The sequence below is a fragment of the Heterocephalus glaber genome, unplaced genomic scaffold (genome assembly GCF_053883595.1).
Source record: "Heterocephalus glaber isolate CG9 unplaced genomic scaffold, H.glaber_assembly_v1.0 deba00001781, whole genome shotgun sequence".
In the NCBI taxonomy this organism is placed as follows: domain Eukaryota; kingdom Metazoa; phylum Chordata; class Mammalia; order Rodentia; family Bathyergidae; genus Heterocephalus; species Heterocephalus glaber.
In genome coordinates this window covers 7,971,323-7,992,145 of record NW_028258467.1, presented here as the reverse complement: position 1 = coordinate 7,992,145, position 20,823 = coordinate 7,971,323, and the positions used below count along the sequence as shown (strand labels likewise).

General features: G+C 43.4%; 1 protein-coding gene across 45 annotated transcripts in view; it reads right to left on the bottom strand.

Moving 5' to 3' along the window:
• The window catches only part of Rbfox1 (RNA binding fox-1 homolog 1), a 1,452,839-nt gene that overhangs the window by 308,007 nt on the left and 1,124,009 nt on the right, over positions 1–20,823 (bottom strand). For 2 of the 45 annotated variants that reach the window (XM_087202741.1, XM_004864857.4), the window contains exon 1: positions 10,844–11,190. The exons of 36 other annotated variants lie outside the window; for them this stretch is intronic. In XM_087202741.1, coding sequence (XP_087058867.1) covers positions 10,844–10,930 — 87 coding nt within the window. In that variant the 5' untranslated portion in view covers positions 10,931–11,190. Of the gene's footprint in view, positions 1–10,843; positions 11,204–20,823 lie in introns of those variants that run through there. 7 more of the 45 variants (XM_087202733.1, XM_087202749.1, XM_013065593.3 and 4 more) reach the window with 7 other exon arrangements.

The window sequence follows — 20,823 nt, the reverse complement described above, 5'->3', positions numbered from 1 at the left end:
GTCATTTTAATACAGCCATTTTACAGATAGTTAACCAATTCCAGGGCAGAGGGTTTGGGAACTTCCCCAAGGACGCAAAGCTGAGATTCTGATCCAGGCAGCCCGGCTCTGGGTTTGTGCTCTTTGCCAATACAGTGTTAGCCTCATGTGCAGTGAATGTGCAGTGTCTCTGCAATCCGAGTTCCAGGGGTGGTGTGGCCTAAGATGGGGCTGCAGTGCACTCGGCAATAAATGTGCAAATATGTTCACTGAAGACTTTCTGCGTGCCAAGTGCTATGGCATGCACATGATTTAATGCCTTTAACAACCACCCAAGAATGCAAATACTGGCCAGAGAAGGGAAGAGCTTCATCCGAGGTCATACAAGGAGTAGGCAGCACCCAGGATCACCTCAGCATAGGCAGGCAGGCAGTGCTGGAGACAGGAGATGAGGTAGGGGTCTGTCCTGCAGCCCATGCCAGTACTCCCACTCTCTCCTCTTAGTCTGCTTCCTCTCCAGAATACAGTTCTTCAGTGAGATGCTGCCTCATACACATCATGGTACACAGCAAATACCTGAAGACAAGCAGCGACGGCTACCAGTTTTGTAACTAAATGTGCAAAGGCACAATGCCATTTCCTTCCAAGAAAATAACAGAGGTATGGAATTATGAGACCTTCTACTCAGATGGCAGGTCTGCCCCTTTTAAGCCTCAACAAAGCCCCTGCATGGTTGGTCAAGACATGTTCTTGAACCCAGCACCTGCTGGATTACACAGGCTTTGTACCCCTCTCCCTGTACTGATGCAAATAGTCGGGAATTCATTATGGGCACCTGTGTTGACCATGCACATGCCCAGATTCTGATCTGTAACATGTCTAGTGAGCCCCTGTATGCCCCAGGACCTCGACTGACTTGAGACTGCCAGTCTGTCCCCTTCAGGCTCTCCACAAGCTACCGGGTACCAGTCGGCACTCACACATCCTCCCTGGCACCAGGCATGGACAGATGGAAGCTATTCTTATTATTTAACATTTATTAAGCGCCCACGGTGTGCCAGAAGCTGCTTGGAACAGGTGTGTGGGTGAGCTCAAAGAGCTTGTCCCCAGAAGCTGGTGGCCACATGGAAGGGAGGGGGTGGGCCACCCAAGGCCCACCCTCCCCCAGCTGCTCCCTAGTTGCAATGTGTTCTGTTGGAGCAGGTGGACAAAAAACAAGGTTCCAAAATGATTGGGACCCCTGAGCTTTTATTTGCATGTTTCTGACTCAAAGCTCCAACTCCCCAGACTGGGGGATTAGGGAGTAGGAAGGAGACAGTGGGCTTCCAGCAGCCAGGCCAGAGGGCACAGATGGCATACTCCATGGCCATACAGCAACTCTTTGCCACTGCACTCTGGGACTGCACCCCATGTTCTCCAGAATCACTGCACACATGTCCTTGGTCACCAAAAGTCTCTACTGAGAGCAGGAGCGAAGAGATGCAACTGTGCCTATCCTGCCATCTAGAGCACCTTCATATTCAGGGGGTGATGGAAATCCATTGTAAATGTTTAAATTTTTAAAAATGTATTACAGTGAAAGACACACTGCCATGGATTCTCGTCAAAATGTTCCCCCTCTCTTTAAGCACATGTATCTCATCATTCTTGCCACTTTCAGAATCAGCTGTGGAAATTTTCTCTCCTTCCTGTCTTTAGGAGGTGTAGTAAAACAATGCAGGGAACATGTGTGTTCTATTTATTTCACTTGAGTATCGCCTCTATATGCATCCACTTAGCTATAAATGTCTCTAGTTTCTCATTCTTTATGGCTGAGTAGTACTCCATTTATAGTAAAACCACATTTTCTTTATCCAGTCTCCAGTTGATGGGCACTTGGGCTGTTTCTAAGCTTTACCTATTACAAACTGTGCCGCTATAAACATGGGTGCACATGTATCACTGTGGTGTGAGAAACTGAAAGTGTAAATAAAGATTAAAATGATGAAAATAAATAATTGATAATTTGAAATAGGAAAAGGTCCAAAGGTGTAGGGGTGGTGGGAGGGGAAGGGGAAAGGAAAGAAGGGAATGGAAAAATTATGAGAAAAGAAAAAAAATGGAAATGAAATCTATGTAAATAGGGAAAGGTGGAGGGGGTGAAGGGCGCACAGGTAATGGGGAAAAAATAAGAACCAAGATACATCTTGTACAGGTGCAAGAACCCAATGATAAATGTGAACGTATTGTATACCTAAATGTACCAATAAAAGAATGTAAGGAAAAAAAGATACAAGAAAAAAACCGCAGTGAATATGGCTGCTGAGTAACATTCAGAGGAAAGGAGGGACTATAAAAACATCAGTGTGTGTCTTCATCCACCTTATTCACTGCATCTGTCGCCATGTGACTGCTACCTCTTCCCTCAAAGTCAAAATGACCATGAAATGTCAGTGTTTTGAATCAATTCAGGACATCAATGAAGCCATGACAGCGAAACTAGACACATATGAAAGAGGACTTCCAGAATTGCTTCAGAAAGGGGCAAGGATAATGGGACAAACTGAGTTTGAAGCAAAGGGGGCAGTATTTGATGGGGATTAGTAGCAATGTGTCTTTTACTGTAATAAATGTTTTTAAGTCTAAATAGTCACCCTAATTTTCCAATCATACTTTCTTATGGGAAAAACAATCAACACAGCATGGGAAATCACAAAGCACATAGCAGCTTCAATGCTGCCATCAGTGATGGTGTTCCCATAGCATGCAAGGGCTGCTTGTTAAATCCACAGGCCCCCTGTGGAAATGCATGTGGCAGTCTCCCTTTCTCAAATGGGAATGGTTCTAATGGGTGAAGCCCCATAACACAGGTTAGCCATGGTGTCAATGCAGATTGACAGGAGTAGAAAGCCCAGGCATAGGCATCACATCATGTCTCTGAATGGCAGAGTGATCCACTGCAAAGGCCCATGTGTGGCCACCTTTGAACTCTTTAAATCCTGGTAGTGCCCTTGGGAAGTAGAAGTTATGTGGTCTAAAAACAGACTCCCATTTTCAGATGAGAAAGTAGAGGATCATGGAAGTCAAGCAACTTACACAGTCCCACAAAGAGGCTCATGGTCATACTTGGCTTTTGTTACTATCAATCCTATCGTCTTTTTACTTCACTATGCTCCTTCATAGATGAGAAGAAATGGCTCTCCAGAGATCAGTTCCTGAGAAAAATGTGGAACACACACACTACTGCCCTCCTCAGTCTGCCATACCCCTGGGATCCAATGCAGATTAGAGAGAAGAGGAGAAACAGCCAAGGAAACTACCTTCTCTCACAGCAGCAGGTGTAAACTCTGCTGAACTCTGAGGCAGACACAAGGCTGGAAGGCAGGCCAGGGACAGAGTTGGCCACACCTTGAAAGGCAAGTCTCTCAATGTCATCTTCTCACCTCAGAAATAGAAAGCTAGCAAGTTCAATCTCAGCCTGAGCAACTTAGCAAGACTTTGTGTCAAAACAAAACTAAGATTTTTATGAAAGAGAAATGGATATTGCTCAGTGCAAAGGCTCTGGATTCAATCCCTGGTACCACATTTTGAAACAAAAACAAATAACAGGAAAACAAAACCTTTGTCCTTTGGGACATATCGGAAGCCCTGTCCTTTAGAAAGAATGGAAAATCATCTCTAGGAACCATCTTTCTGGGAATATAGCTAGATCTGTTTTGATGCTCAAGCTGCTGAAAGCAATAACGACATCACATTGGATCCAGTGGGTAGGATGGATGCTCAAGAATTCTACCTTCCAGCAGTTGTACAGATAACTCTTTGGAGAATGGCATGGTCTTCCACCTGGCCCCAAGGACAGAGCTTGCACCCCACTCACCTCGGTGCCTCCACAGCTTAAAGGAAAATGCAATGTGGAACACATGATCAATAAGTATTTTAATGAATGAATGAGTTACACGTAGGCCTCCTACTTTTACCATCCTGAAAAACTCAATCTAGAAACTGGCCATGGCTGGAGAAAACAGCCCCAGATGTCCAGAGGACGATGTCTGAGTTTGGGGTTCAATGTTTCTGGACACCTTGTTGGGCTCAGCAGTTAATCAAGTGGCCATGCTTGTGCACTGGTGGGATGTGTATGTGTGATAGGTCTATCTTTAGACAGAATAGTAACATGAATAGGGGTAAGTATCTCCATCATAAATCACCTAGGCAAAACACTTACCCAAAACAACCTTTAAAAGGCAGGGAAGGGACTCTTCTTCCCCACCAAAGGCTCCGATTGCTGGACACCAAAGCAGCAAAGTAGAGTGTGAAATCCACAGGTCTTCCAACCCTCCGTGACCTGTGCCAGCATATTATAAAAAGCATACTTGCTGATACAGCACGCCTTTACAGTGATCAAAATGACAGATGGCTGCTACAGAAACACATCCTTTTTATAGGATTGATATTAACCAGCAGATTGACAGGTTCCCTTTAATCTTTTAATTTTCAGTAAGTACGTTTCTATGAAACAGAACTGGGCAAGTCCACACGCTTGGGAATGATGAAATGTCCACATTATTTCAAACTTAATAACTAGAACACTTTGCTTTTTCTTTCCTTATCTATTTATGTACTCCCAATACACAAAGACTTGGTTGCCTGCTCTGAGACAACTCCTCTTGCCTCAATTACCATAGTGTCAGATGTCCCTCTTGGATTTCCTTGACTTCTATAGAGGTAATGTTCTAGTCTGAGAATGAGTGGGCTTGCACCAAACACAACCTGGAGAGAGACATCACAGTCATCTGTATTGAGGAGGAGACACTGGGTAAAACAGCCACATCTGCCTTGGGCAAACTAGGTCATGGATGAAGAAACTAGATGGACATGGCAACAGGGATAAGTGAGATCCCAACCAAGCAGTGTTTTCCCTTGGGTGGTATGTGTAAAGTTTGGGGAGAAAGGGTATGTTCCTGTTCATTGTTTGCAACAGCATATATTATTGCTCTCATTAACAAGGAGGACCTACTTTTGATCCACCTGACACCTGTATCATGACCTCAATTTGTCTGACACTCATAATCCTCCAACTTAAATGGGGCTGGCTTTGCCCTACAGCTAGAAGGTAGGCAGGACAGAGACTCTTGGGTCAGGGAAGGGCATGGTCTACCAGATCAGTCTTGAAGGCTTCCAAACAGAACTTTTGCTAAGATAGCTGGGGAAGAGACTTTCTAAGAGGAGGTGGGGTGCAAGTCTGGGTTTGCCACCATGTGGGGACAGTATGTTTGTGAACAGAGGTCCAGTAAACAGGAAAGTATGAAGAGACGACAGCCTTTGGGTTGCCAGAGCCAGTGAATCCAACTGTGCCTGAAATTGGTAGAACTGGATACTTTCTTGTATTTTTCCCTTTAACCAATATGAGTTAGATTTTTGTCACTTGCAGACAATAGTCCATAACAAATACCTATACTCTTTCTCTCCCCCAGAATATATTTAAAAACTATACATATATCCATGCATATCAGACCTTTCCTATATATTATAATGTAAGCTCCTGTTGGAAATGATCTTGGTTTCTCTATTTTCACCTCACTACTCATCCTCAGTTATCAGCCTGGCACACAGTAGGTACTTAGTAAATAACTGCTGAATGAGGCGATGAGGAGGTGCACTGAAAGCTCACAACAACTCTGCAAGCTAGGTATTCCTGGTTTTATTTTTAGCACAGAAAACTGAGTCTTGGTGAGGTTAATCGACAAGCCCAAGGCCACACGCTTAGTAAATGCCAAAGCCAATATATCAACCTGGACCCGTTTGACTCCAAATTCCCCTTGCCACTTCTCTGACTGTTTAATTTAGTCCACCACTGACATGGCCTCGTTGGCAGTATGGAAAAGTCACTTAGTGAATAAGATGGAGCAGCCTTGAAGTCGATGATGCCAGTGGCATTTTTACCAGGCGTTCATGCTGATGTCTTTCCCAATCAACAGATATTCAAAACATCTAGGCAACATTATAGGGCAGCAATACCAAGAACTGAAAATGGTTCCAACAACTACAGGGCAAAGCAAGTTGCTTTATTAAAGTCCAGCCAGAAATACACCCAATTACTAGCGAGTTCCTTAGACATTTCTCTACCTAACGGGGTGGTTCCTCTCTGTGCATTGTAAAAATCAACACTTCAGTAATTCCCAGCATCACTACATATGGGGATGCAGATCTTTCATAAAATGCATTGCCAAATTCAGTGAAGCTGATTTCTATTCAAAATACTGAAAGCAGGGTGTTTATACCATGCTGCCCATATCAGAGAGGAATTATTCAGCATTTTTCTGCCACTGTGTAGTTTAAGCTGGAAAACACTGTGCCCTCAGAGAATTACTGTCTCTGAGGGAATGGATGGCCAAGGGTAAATGGTACACAAATCCAGGAAACTGAACCTCATCCTCTGGGATTATAGGAGGGCATTACACACTTTATTCCTACACAGACTCATGGAGATTCAGCATCTCTGAGATTTGTCCGGGGTCATTTGACTTACATTTTTTCCCTTTTGCGATTTGATGTTTAAACACTGTCTAATTTTACAGGACCAACAGGATGTGTAATATACTGAAATCTTCTCTCAAAATCTCACACCAACTCCATGAATTCACCAAGCTCTCTGCTCTGCTTCTCTTCCTCCTTCCTGGTCCCGTATATACCTTCTGATGTTTCGCAGCTCAACGCCACTCCAAACTCCTCTCTCTGACCCATTTGTTCCCAACTCTAAGACACACCTGGCCTCCTCCTCTCCTGTGTTTCCCTGTGCATCCCACGTACAGATACAATCCTGTGGAAGTTGGCGGGGAAGAGGAAGGCATTGGTCCAGCAAACCCAGTCCAAGTCTCAGCTCTGCCACTCACGTTCTTGTTGACCCTGGACTAGCTGCCTTTCCCTACGGTTTTAGGCTCTCCACATACAGAAGGGGAGTTATCATGCAAAGCTGGGATTCCTTTCCTGAAAGTCCTGGAGTCACCTATTTATTTTATATAATTCCGATTTTTTTTTCTTTCTCAGAAAGGTGTTTCCAAGAAAACACTGCTTATGTAAAATGCTCAGCAGAATCTGTGATAACACCCTAAAATAAAACCCATCAACAGTGCCATAGCAAAATATATGAATATTCACCAAAACTGAGATAAAGGAAGTCTATAAATAGCCACACATCATTTCAGGTCAAGCCTTGTTCCAACATGAAATTCAGTACCAAGGTTTTAAAAAGTGATTTTCAGAGCCTTGTGAAATTTGTATTTATGAGCCGGGGGAACCAATCTCAACCAACTTCCCTGCAGTTATTACGACTATAAACTGAGGCAGACTATCGAAGTGGTGTCAGCACAGGGCCTACCTAAAACAAGCAAGTACTCAATATCTACTAACTACCTTTCCTTCCTGCTCCCTTTCTTGTAGTGCAATTTGAGGTTTATCTACTGTTTCTTCACAAGGCTATGAAGCCAGAGGGCAGTGTCTCTGTCAGTTCTGTTATCCAGGTGCCTTACATGGTGCCTGTTAGAAAGGGGGTGTGCAGTGGATAGATCACTGTTTACCAATGCACAAGGGGGTGGATGTGGTTATGTTCATCCTGCCCTCTACCCAGGAAGATTATCTTCTGACTCATCATCCATAAGAACTGGAAGAGACAGCACTTGTCCAGTAGGAAGAATAATTTAGCCATATGAGGAGGCAAAGATCAAGACAGAGATGCACAGGTCCAAATTTGCAACATCGAGCCAAGTGCTCACCAGAACCAAGCACTCATCAAACCAATATATCAATTATAAAATCACTGTCTTGATTCTATCATCTGGCATCGTGTGACCATCGTCCATGATTAGACAGGTTCTTTTGGCAAAATCTGGACACAAGAATGACTTTGGCAAGTGATTTGACCTCTTTTGTTAGCAGATCAGACACTTCACAGATCATGCAAGATATCACTGGAAATTTACAAATAAGTAAAGAGGAACATGTATTGGTTCTTCCTATCCAAAGATACAAAGATGAAGATCTGTATCAAGGGGGAAGGATGAATGTCCATACAGTGTACTTTGCAATATTACTCTTTTCCTTTTGGCCTCTTACTAACCATGAAACAGTCCAAACTCATTCAGCTCAATCCTCTATATTCATCTATAATTCTCTACATGTCTAGAAGAAAAAGCTATCTGAAAAAGCCATATAGCCAGTAAGTTTAGATCCTAAATAATGGGTTTGTTTAGACAAAACATAGTGAGTTCAGTTGATCCAATATGGTAATGATTCCAGCTTTTGTGGATGATGAAAAGCAGGGTCCATAGCAGCATTGAATGCCCTGGAGAAAAGCTCTTGTCTTAGTCACCTCCCAGAACTATTAGGAGAGCCCCCACTGACCATCTTTGCAGGTGAGTATTGGCTTAAAACCTGGGAAAGCAAATGATGGATGAATTATTTCTTATTTAACTGAGCAGACTAAACCAGGGCAATGTTGGTCTGAATTTCAAAAGTGGGTTCTGAGAGTATTATGAAGTAACTCTTTGGCCACAATCATTGGCTGTTGAATTTGGAAAGCCCTTGAGAGTCTCCTCACTGGCTCTTGCACATGGCTGTAACTGCCATGCCTCCACACCTCTAGGCACAGGGACATTCCTACCAAGGGTAGAACACACACTCTTTACTTTGTATAATATTATTGACTTCCTGATGGCATTGTTCAGGTTGATGGCACCTTAATTCCCTATAGGAAGGGCTTTGCATCTTGAGCTGGGAGGAAACCAACAAGGTCAAGGATGTGGTTAGCAAGTTGGTGAATTCAGCTGGGAGACAAGGCAGGCAGCCAAGGAGCATCAGCTGAAGGGAGAGTGATGGTTACATTTTTCTCTCTTTCTCTACGTCATTCTTCCTCTCCTTACAGATATGATCACAGTGGGGGTAATTTTTGTTCCTACATGCTGTAGTGTAAATAACATGGGCTATGTGAGCAAACCAGAATGAAAACTCGGGTCTGTACACAGTCTTTCAGTGTGTTCCACAAGGTAGGAAAGGGAGAAGATGAAATGTATCCCAACAGCTAGTCTAGGGGTGCCTCACTAAAATGCTTTCCTGACTGGTGGTTCACAACTTCCCAGAGGCATCACTTGTTAAAGCAAAGTAGGGTCAAGCTAAGGTTTGAGAGTAAAAGCATGTGCTCTGTCCGAAAGTAACAGGATATGTCTCTTGAATCCTCTGCAAAGGAAGAAGAAATAGGGCCTCCCCAATTTCTCAGCTGGCCCCTGCTTCTTCCCATCTATCACTGGGGTAATACGTCCAGAGTGGCATTTCGTAATGACAGCAACATTCCAGTAAATCGATAGTTATTTAATTCCCAACAAGCTCTTGAGTCCATTAAACCTGATTACATTCACCCATTTCAGTGGGTGCCGTTATTTTTCCTACAAAGGCACTTAATCTATAACAGGAACTTATGAGAACTTTCAAAAGCAATTTCAGCATCAATCAGCATAGAGTGAAGGGTGCGATTTGCTTGTAATTATTTATCCAATGAGGTGGCTGAGGGTCAGACAAAACTGCAGCCACTAACCTTACCCCAAGTTTCCAATAGAAGCAAAAAGCCTGTTAACTCCCTCAACTGACCACGGAGTCCCACTTCTGAAGCTGCAGTCCTGGCACACCAGCCTGCCTATGCCAGGAGAGATGGAATGGTTTCCACATTCTAAAGGACCATCCTCCAAGTGGCCTACTTATTTATAACACAGAATATATAGAAAAGCCTCCAAACTGAGCAGTAGCCCTATCCAGGATACCAAGCTTGTTGTTATTTTGAATCACCCCTGCATGGTCTAATCACCCAGCTTCTTTCCATAAACAAAAGGTAACAACTACATTCAGAAAAGGAGAAATAATGTTTGACCAGAGGCCTCCCTGGGCAGCTTCATTCATGAGCTAGTTGTAGAACTTTTAAACATGAGGCCTGGGGGCAGGGTGCCCATGCATCAAAGTGAAAGGCCATGGTAAATAATTTTCCCTTTCCATAGAAGGGAGATCCAGAATCTATTACAAAGGGACAGTACAACAGCCAAATGCCTCCTGGTTTCCTATAATGACTAGGTTCCATCACTAGGAAATGTTAGCATTCTGTAGATTCAGACTGTACTAAATAAGACTATATCTATGACAGCGGGGCCAACTTATACTAAGGGAGGAAAAAAGTCCACATTTCTCATTGGTGAGTAAACCTCTCTGCTTAGAATGAAGAGCATTAAAAGCAAATCAAACACTCATCTCAGCCCTCCATTTTCATACTGTCATCAAAATGTAAACAGCCAGTCTGGGGCTCCTAGAACAATCCCCGAACTTCATAAATTAACCTTCCATAGAGCATTCCTTCCTGCCTCAGGGCCCCCATTGAGATTCTGGTACGAGGAGCCTTCTCTGAAAACATAACCCATGTGGGGGTGTCCTATGAATTACCACATATTTCCTGCTGCTTTTGTTTCCTGGGTTAAAGCTCCTAACTGCGTCATCTCGTGCTAAGTTACTTTGCCTCATGATCTGCGCTGGGAAATCGAGTCCCTCAGAAAGCCAGGAAGGAGAGCAAATCTTTTGCCCCATGGTCAACCTCCTGAAGGAAAGGCATGAATGTTAAGCAGAAGCTAGATCAATACAAGCAAATATAGCTCAAGTACACCATTTATTCAGCCATGAGAGATGTCAATAGCCAGATTAGGGTGATCCATCTTTTTGATTTCCTACTGTCTTCTCACTGACTACATGAGGGCTTTTTCCTGTATTAAAAGTGTTTGCTTTCTCAACCATAAAAATTCCAATTATTACTCTGTGCGCTCTGGAGTTAAGTTGCTCGCTGGCAAAGGCCTTGAATTACCTGAATCAGCCCAGGGAAGAAAGGGGCTGCTGGAACAATCATAGGCACGCCATAGGACTGCAGGAGGACTCCTTGGGACGCCAGCATGCTTTAAGTGGAGGTTCGATTCCCTCCGAGGCTCAACACATCAATGGAGACTTAGGGGAAAATCTATAGACCCAACTTCTTCCGAACTACAAAGCCGAGAGCCAAATCACTTCTGTCAGGAGCCAAGAGCCCATCAACGCCGAGAGGGAAAAGAAAGAAAATCCGCATCAGCAACTCTGAATATGAAAGTTTTCTTCCCAGACAACGAAGAGACGCAGCAGCTGCAAAGCTGAAGCTACCAAAATGGAAGGTGCTATTTTGGGAGCAGCTTGCCTAACATGACTAACCAAATACTCTTCATTAATTTAGTTCTGAGAGAGAGAGAGAGAGAGAGAGAGAGAGAGAGAGAGAGAGTCACTGAGGGACAGAAGGGCCCAGGCTCTAAGATAATGGAGTTGCCTTGACGGATTTGTCCAAAAGGCCAGAGATAGGGTGCACCAGGGATTTTTGTAGAGTAACTGGGAAATAGAAACTTGCATGATTATCAGCTGTTGTATAAAACTCAAACTAAGTAGGTTAACATGTGCAGCCCTGGGTGTGGATCAAAACTAAACTAAGAAGGTATTCAGTCTGCTTTCTCTCCCTCTCTCTTTCTCCCCTAGTTCTAGTTTCAATTTTAAAGGAGCAATTTGTAAATAATACAGTTCTACTACCAGCCAATATTTGCTATGAGGAGAGAGTGAACAAATGAGTTACCCGTGTTATGTTACTTTGCTCTCACAACTCTCTGAAGTGGGTATTGCTCCTGGGTCTAGCAACAAAAGGAAAACTGGGATCAAGGTAGGGATGCAGATTTGCTCCTGATCTTGCAGCTTGCAGAAGGCACTGCTGAGACCCTAGCACATTCCCAGCCCAGTTCCTAACCGTGACACTATGCCCATTACTGCATTCCATTCTGTAATAGCATTACACATGCTTCTGTGTGTGTGTAACTGTAAAGACGTTCTTTATTTTGAACTTTCAACTAGGAGAGATTAATATGCAATATATTAATAACAGATGTCTCCGCGTTCTCAGAGATCAAAGATGCATGTAATGTGTACTATAACTATGGATGAGAAATATGGTCAAGCAAATATTTCACATCTTTCTGATGACTGAAAATGCTCAAGTGATTGTTTGGGATGTGTTATATGGTGGCCAATAAATTCCTATGGGGATGATTTGAATTGGAATTATGCTGACTATGGAGGGATCCCGTTTACCAGCTGTGTGATCTCAAACAAGTTTCCTCACCTCTCTGAACTTGTTTCCTCATTCGGAAAAACAGACAGGAACAGTCTATACTTCGTAAGTTTATACAATGAATACATAAAGTCCTTGTCATCACATCACAGTGGGTTACAGGAGTGGGGCTATAAGCAATTCTCATTGTGTAAACCCTATTCTTCTCCTCGTGGTTGGGTAGACACATCTTTGACTGATACTGCAGGCTCAGATGACATCAAAGTACCCGAATCTTCATTCCAGGAAGCATGTGGTTGCATTTAGAGCTCTACAACTTTGAGCACAGTATGAAATTCAGATGAAGTGAGGTCATATAAATAACACCCCCTACACAAGGTCCACTGAGAATCACCTTGAAACCCAACATCCGCTTGTCACCTTCCTCCTCCCTCTCAGAATACAACCCATGATATAGATCTTGTCAAAACTGGGAGAGCATCAGACCCGCCAAGCATACTCAACGATTGGCTTTTTCTAAATCCAAATGTCAATTCCTCCACTTTTAGATAGCCAAGGTGTTTTTACACTACACTAATTTTAGTTGCTTGATTTAGCTGCATAATTACATTTCTAGATAACGACAGTGGACAGGGTTTGGCGGAGAATTCAATTATTTAAGGCTGAATTTTGGCCAGCTTGACAAGGTTTCTCTGTAATTGATTCTCATGCATCGGAGTGACCACGCTGTACAATTCAGAAATCTCCCATAACAGCTGTGGACTGACCCTCTTACCCAACAGCCGATACCGTTTCTAACTTTAGCTTTCGACTGTGACTTTCAACACCACCTTTCTGAGAACTTAGCAGCAAGGACAGAAGCATCGCTATGAGACGGGTATGTTTTGTAGTCGATTTCCCTTTGGAATCGGGGAGAGAGAGTGATTAGGAAAGTAAGACCTGGAGCACAGTAAGCTAGGGCTATTTATCCATTTTTATTTGTGGTACTGGGGATTCCACCCAGGTCCTTCACACTGAGCTACATCCCAAACTCATTTTTATTGTATTTTTAAAAAATTATGACACCGGGTCTCACTAAGTAAATAAATCGCCCAGGCTTGGCTTGAACCTATGAGCATCTCTACTCCCCAGCAGCCGGTGCACATGGCTCGGGGTAAGTGCTTAGCCTCCCAGCATGTGACATTCAGCTTGTGGTATCTGCAGTGGCTTAAAATAATAAAAATGTGGAATGAAACAATAAGGAGAACAGAGAGGACAGGCAATTCTCATACTTATACGAAACACAGGTGACTTCCCCAGCATATTGAAGCCAAAAGTTGGACCATGCAGGGTTAACTAGTCTGGCCACCATGGACGGAGGATAGTAACCTTTATTTTGTAAATATTTAAACAACACATAGTTTTGATGTTGCAGATTTTATACTCTCAGTGGCCACTATTCAATGCTCTGTTATTGTAGCTTGGAAAAACACCCATCGACAAGATGTAAATGAGGGATTATGGCCATATTTCAATAATAGTTTATTAATGAACACCAAAACTTACATTTCCTAGTATTTTTACAGGAGGTGGAGTATTATTTTTCTTCTAATTTATTTCAATCACTTAAAAGTATAAAAATAATTCTTAGGTCAAGGGTGGCACAGAAATGGGAAGTAACCAGATTGTGGTGACCACTTGCCACTTGTGCTTTGCTGACCCCTAATCTAGAACACATCTTTTACCCAAGAAGCCAGATTTCAATGCATGCCAAACACACAGGGACCTTTTTTTTGTTCTCTTCTGCTTCCTTGCTCACTTCTTATCTTTGCTGTGGCTCCTTTGGTGCCAGTTCTGTGCCAGCTTCCCTGGGTCAGGGATTTCCATCAAGAACTGTGGCTTTGATGTTTTTTCCAGACTATGATCATAGTTCAAGCCTATCACACCCCTAGAAAATTTCCCCACCTTTCTCTACCTTCCACATCGACACACTCCTTTACAGTGAGTGCTTTCCCCACATCTTAGGAGCTGCACACTAACCCCCCTTGTGAATGATAGCTGTCCAAAGTTTAAGCATCTATGTAAGAGTCCAAAAGAAGACAGGAATCAAAGTGTCAGCTGAAGCACGGGAGAGAACGGGTATGCAGGGAAGATGATGCCCACTACTGCTTCTGTCAGCCAGCAGGGCCAACTTCAGCCCAAGGACCAGATGCAGACCGTGGAGGGGACCAGGAGGGCTTATCTGCACAGCGTGAAAATGACTTGCTACTTTCCGATAAGAGCATTTCAATTGAAATTTAGATTGATAGTGTGTCTTGAGAGACCAGAAGATCGAGGTGGGCCAGGCCACATCTCCTCTTGCCAACACCTCCACAGGTCATGGACTCTCATGTGACCATGTCCACACCCTTTGCCTGCTTCCTGAGAAACACTGAGTATCACTGCCATGGGTTGACCGTGAAAACAAAACAAAAGTCTTAGAACAGAGCCACTTCCTGAGCTCGGTGTTAAAAATATTAGATATTAATTGCATTTCTTTCATTTATTTATGTTTATCTCAGCACAGAGATTTGTAGATCACTTACTGACTCACATTGCCCTCTTTTCAGGCAAAGTGGGAAACAGACAACTTCCTGCAATATCTGAGGCCTTTCACAATATTCTTTACCTGTACTCCGGCAGATTCACCCTCCCATGCACACTGTCCTTCATTCTACAAATACTTTTTTGTTCAACCCACACTACTAAGTTGCCTGTGCCAAACACTTCCGTTAATTCAAGTTTCTGTTCAAATTTGCTTGCTATGTAAAAATGCTCCTTCTTCCCTTTCTGCTTTCCTCAGTTCAACCTTGCTGGCCTAAGTCACAGGTCATATGGTCCGCAAAGTCTCAGGCAGGACTAACTGCACCAGACCCTCTGTCAGGGTGTCCTTTTAGCTTTCTGTTTAATTCTCAGCTGGATAACAGTGCATCTTCAACTTTTACACGGGATGACACCTTCAAGAAGGCAAACTGGCTTTAATGAAGAAGAATGACATGTTTTCTTCTGCACTCCATAGCTAAAAGAATAACAAGGAAAATGAAATTCTTCCAGATTTTTCAGACATGATCAACCGGTAAAGTGTGTCAAGAGGCTGCAAGGGGTAACCGAATAACTGAGAACAACTTGTGTCTCCACAGTGATCTCAAGTGACTGAGGGCAGCATGACACAGTAGAAAGGCATGCATTTCAAAAGTGGGGAAGCTGGGTTTGGATCTGGGCCTTGCCCCCGCTTCCAAGGACGGTCTAAGATGTCATGCTCAGCTGGAGCCCTTGTCTCTACAGGGCTAAAATGGATCAACAACTGTCCCTTCTCACAGGTGTACTGTAGCAGTGACATGACATGTTGCATGTATGTCCTTTGGCACTTGGAAGGTATTCCAAAGGTGTTAGTTTATTGTTATTTCCTTCCTTGGGATACCTCTAATGTACCTCTGCGAGACTATTTTCTAATCTCTGCTCCTCTGTCAGCTGCATTTCCTCAGTGCCCTACCAACATCCCACTGTTGCACAGCTTATTCTGCTCATCCCCACATGTCTGCCCACTGGAACAGTCAGCAGGCAATCCCTCTACTTCCTCCAGTACTCAGGACCCACTTAGAAAAGGTCCTAAAATGTTAGCCGTGGTGATTTGTTCCAGTTTGATCAACCTGGCTGGTATTTGTATCCAAGGAAGCTTTAATTTTATCTCTCCCAACTCCCTCTCAAGCACTCAGTTTTTCTGCCTTTTTTCAGAACCTGGCATAGACTTAATGCTTAATATGTCCTTGAGAATTACCTTTCATAGGTGGGAGGCAACAGAAGCTCAGAAAAGTTGCACATGATTTGGCCAGGGTTAAACAACAAAGTGTGCCTTGTTAGTTACTAAGAAGCTGTTCCCTCTGCTTCCTCCAATGCCCGAAAAATTACCAAGAATGACCACACTGAGGAAGCAGCTTGAACCAAGTTGATGAATGCCACTCACCACCAGGCCTGCGCTCACACTCCACCTAGTGTAGGACAGAAGGCAGCCAGGGAGAGCTGAACCTAGCATGGGCCTCAGAGGGGAGGGAGAAGAAGGGAAGGAGGGGAATGTGGATAAAAAATGGAAAGAGGAATGGAAAGAAAACAAAAGAACCAGTTTTGTAAATGTGGAGGGGAAGAAGGATAAAAGGGAAGGGAATAGGAAAAAAGAATTAAGATACATTACATATAGGTACAAATTTCCTATGATGAATGTGATCATTATGGTATGTCAGAAATGTACCAATAAAATTAATTTAAAAAAAACAGGTGCCATGTGATGTACCTGAGTGGCATGAATAGACAGGTGAGTTCCCAGAAAAGGGGTGGCAGGTTGGAAGAGGGCTATCAATATAGCACCTGAATCACATCAATATCACCTTGATGGTCAAGAGGGGCAATTTCCATACCAAAAGCTTTCATAGTCTGTGGGAAGATACACTGGACCCTCAGACAGCTCCCTTGTGCCTCCATTATTGTCAACCCTACTGGGATCCTCAGCGGACCCAACCCAGCCAGAAGAGTCTCACCCGGGATTAGAAGCCACAACCCTAACCTTTCTTGTGTGCCTCTTCAGTTAAGATAGAGAAGCTAACTGGTGCATGACCAGGGCTTACAAGAAGGTTGGGTGTGTGGCACCATTAGCTATTCTTGTTGCATGACTACTTTGACTGCCCAGATCCCTTCTGTGCCACATCTGGTCCCCTGGTTGGAAGCTCCATGGCACAGTAGTTAAGTGCGCACACTCTGCCCTTACTACAAGTTCAATTTCACCCAAGGCTTCAGGTTTTGGAAATAAGAACATGATTAGTAATTATAACTCATGGAGTGGTATAGAGATTTAAATAACAATATACCAAAATGGTCAGGTGGAGACTGGCTGGTAGCAGAGGCTCAGCAAATGGGTGCTGTATTGGTCGAAGTGACAGAAGCATGAGTAGCAACTGGTTTGGAACATCAAGCCAGGAATATCAAATTCTTCTCAACCTCTAATCGGTTGCATCAAATAGTGCTTCCAAAATGCAACCCATGAGAGCGGCTCCAAAGTGAAAATCACTGAGGACATGTGCATGGCTTCTGTGAAGAAAAAGTATTGTTCTGAAATCAAATTATTAGAAACTCAAGTTTATATGAAGGCGTTTGGATCAGCCGTAACTCCAAGGATCTGGGACACTGTATCACCCCACCCAGTAGCGCTACCCCACCTCCCAAAATGTTTATGAAGATGCTCAACAAAAACTGCAGTAGGTCTGGCAAGTGAGGAGGCTGCTGATTATCATTAAAATTCGAACCCCTGATGGTACAGGCAGCACCAGGCTTCTCTTGGTTCATTAAGCGCTTCTTGACCTGATTCTCCTCTGAAAGCCAGACTGACTGGCTGAATGAGCAAATCTAAGAATATCAACCCTGCACATCATCTCTGCTGAGATCAACAATGCTTCAGGACCCAACCTCTGACCTGTCTGGGGATGAATGGCAACTGGTTTGAGAATTAGTTGACCTTGCTTGAGGCAAACAGATACTCCCTGAGGACTCTCAGAATGGGGGATGAATAATCAGCTGCTCCCTAGAAGTTCCTTTGTGCCCTCCCTACATCTCCTGCTTTCTGTTCTGCAGCTGCCTGCAGGAGCCAAGCACAGAGAACACTCCAAATAGCACAAGACTCCTGCTCTGGGACGGAGCCTTTTGGCTAAGCCCCATGCAGCTCCTGAATGGGCTGAACTGCTTGAGCTCTGTGGGCATCGCTTTCTGCTTAGAACTGAGACAGGGGACTGGCACCTCCCAAAGCATACTCCCCAGGACAGATGCCTCATTATATGCTGCACTATGAATGGATCCTATGGTCAGATAAGTCGGAGAGATTTAGTTTGCACTTTGTCCCTCTTGGAGACTCTTGATAACTGTTAGCATACAAAAGAACCTGAGAAGTAAAGAGGAAAAACTGCTTGGCTTTGTTTGATGCAGACTTTTCAAACTGATTTGATGACTGAGATGAGATCCATGTATCCATCCTTACATCCAGACACCCATTCACTGAACTCTCTAATCATCTGTTCATCCTCCATTCATCTAACTATCTATCTGTCCATTCATCCATCCACATTTGCCATTTGCCCACCATCTATCCATGCATCTATCCATCCATCCATTCACACATCTATCCACAGAAGTGCGTGCATGTACACACACACACACACACACACACACATCCAGCCAGCCATCTATCCACCCATCAATGTTGCTATCTACTGCACTCCTTTTCCATTAAAAATTAATTATATGTTAGGTTTTGCCTGAGATTATTTACTTTTTATTTCTTCCTCCTACTTTATCTTCATCATCATTATCACGGTCATTGCCACTGCCATTTATTAAATGTTTACTATGCACCAGCCATGGCACTATCCTTACCACATCTGTTATTGCAATAGATTCTCCCCATTCCTAGGAAGCAGATACTGTAAAAGGTATGGCCTTTCCAAGAGCAAACCTAGGCAGCAAGGGCCAAGAGGATGGGCCGTGGCCCTCCAAGCCAGACCATCCATGCCTGCTAGACCTTGAACCCAGGTACATGGCAGCTCCCTCTTGTCAGCTGCCAAGGAAAGGCCTTTTCTGGCATGTGGCACCCACATGTGCCAGGTGCACTCACTGGCACCAAACTCAAGCTGAGTGGCCTCTTAAGCTCCTTTTCCCTCAGCTCCTCACCCAATCATAGCTACTCTGATGGCCTTTAGGAACAAAAGACTACGAACAAGTGAGGCAGTACAGTAAGTGGAAGACTTCAAGACCTCGAGAAGAGTGAGCTACGCCACTCCTGCTGTGTGTTCAGGAAAAGGGGAGAGTGCTGCTCAACAGGAGAAAATCTAAGGTACCTGGAAACATCAGGTGACCCCATATGAACATCAGGAAAGAGTGTCATGGGAGGAGAAATAGAAGGGACATCAGGAGTAGCTAGGAGAGCATACTTTTGCCTTTTCTTTGTGATACTGAAACATTATATCTACCTTCAGGCTGGACTCTCCCTAACTTTTCCCTTATTAATGCTGTTTCTGGGGCAGAAGCAGTGGTTCTTGATTCTTAATTTTGAATCTCTTTGATAAATTTGCCCTTATCCTAGAAAGCTGCACTTTACTCACAAAATTTTACCTATCACTGAAGGGGGCTGGTGGCTCCTCAAAGATTCATCTGTAGATACTGGAGGGGTCACTGAATGGCTATCAGATTTTGACATATGCAACACATACATACTATATTTTTTATAAAGGACAGGCAGGAATAAAGTAAAAAATCCTTTGAGTCAGGCTCATACTGGAAGGTCAGATGGCTATTCTCACATGAAACAAGGTCGGTGTGACTCTTGCCCTGTGACTATGAGGATGTATATCTGTCACTCAAATGATGCTCTCCACAGCTTGGCAGAGGTCAGGTTTTTGAGGTGAAAAGAAGGTCAAACAAGTTGGAGAGGTACCAGTGCTCTACTTTATAAATCAAGTCAGTGTCCAATAAATCCCCAAACATAACTTTAGTTCCTTTGTCCAATAGCAAACAATCATCCTAGAACAGGATACAGCTTCTCCCTGCTGGAAGAGATTTCCCCTCCAGCCTCAGACTCATCCAGCCAATGAGTAGGTACCAGGCATCATAGGGATGCCACCCAACAGTGCTCAGAGAGAATGGGAGGTGAAAAATAGACCTTTGTCCTCAGAGACTACAGACTATGTCACAGACAAGACAGAGCTGTGAGGAACCTAGGGCCACACTGTACCAGCTTCTGCAGCTGAGCCTCTCATGGGAGTGACTGTCAAAGAGCTGACTACTGCAAGATGGTTTCTCCACGATGTCATGCCCAGGCAGCTGGTGGCAACAGAGGGCTTCTGACAGGTGGGGTTTCCAGCAGCTTCCCAGATTAGCAGTGTCCTTCTGGGACACTCTGAGGACATCAAAAATGGAACCACCCCGTGTGATCTCATTTCCTTTACAACTCTTGTATTACAATCTATTTTTAAACATTTTAAAACGAATCATAAATACCATATATTATTTGCCAAAAAATCTTCTAACTTCTTTGGATATTAACTCATTTAATCTTCATAGTTCATAAGTTAAGTCCTGTTATTATCTCCATATAAATGATAGGGAAAATGAAGCACAGAGAGCTTATATAACTTCCCCAAGATCACATAGCCTGTGAATGTTGAATCTGTTTTTTCAGTCAGATTCATAATTCCTGCTACTTAGCCTCTCCAGAAAGGGCACCTAAAAATGCACATATATATATATATATATATATATATATATATATATATATATATACACACACACATTTGAAGCTCTTTGATATTAATATATCAATAATGGTCTCTAATCTACTAATAAAAGTAAATAATTTTATCATAATAACAACACATGATATTGTTCAAGAGCCAAGGGATTTAAGCCATTTCAAGTGTGGAATCAAGTTCAGGCTCTAGCAATGTCTAACTATATTGCCCTGGGCAAGTTACTTAAACTCTCTGAACCTCAATTAATTCTCTTGTAAACTGAGGGCAATAATACTCCCCTCAAAGGGTTATTGTGGGAATACTGTAAATAATATAACAATGTGCTTAACATTCCCAGGCTTGAGTCCATTCTTAAGTGTTTGATTCCTATTTGTTGTGTTTACATCTCAGTACAACCACATCTAT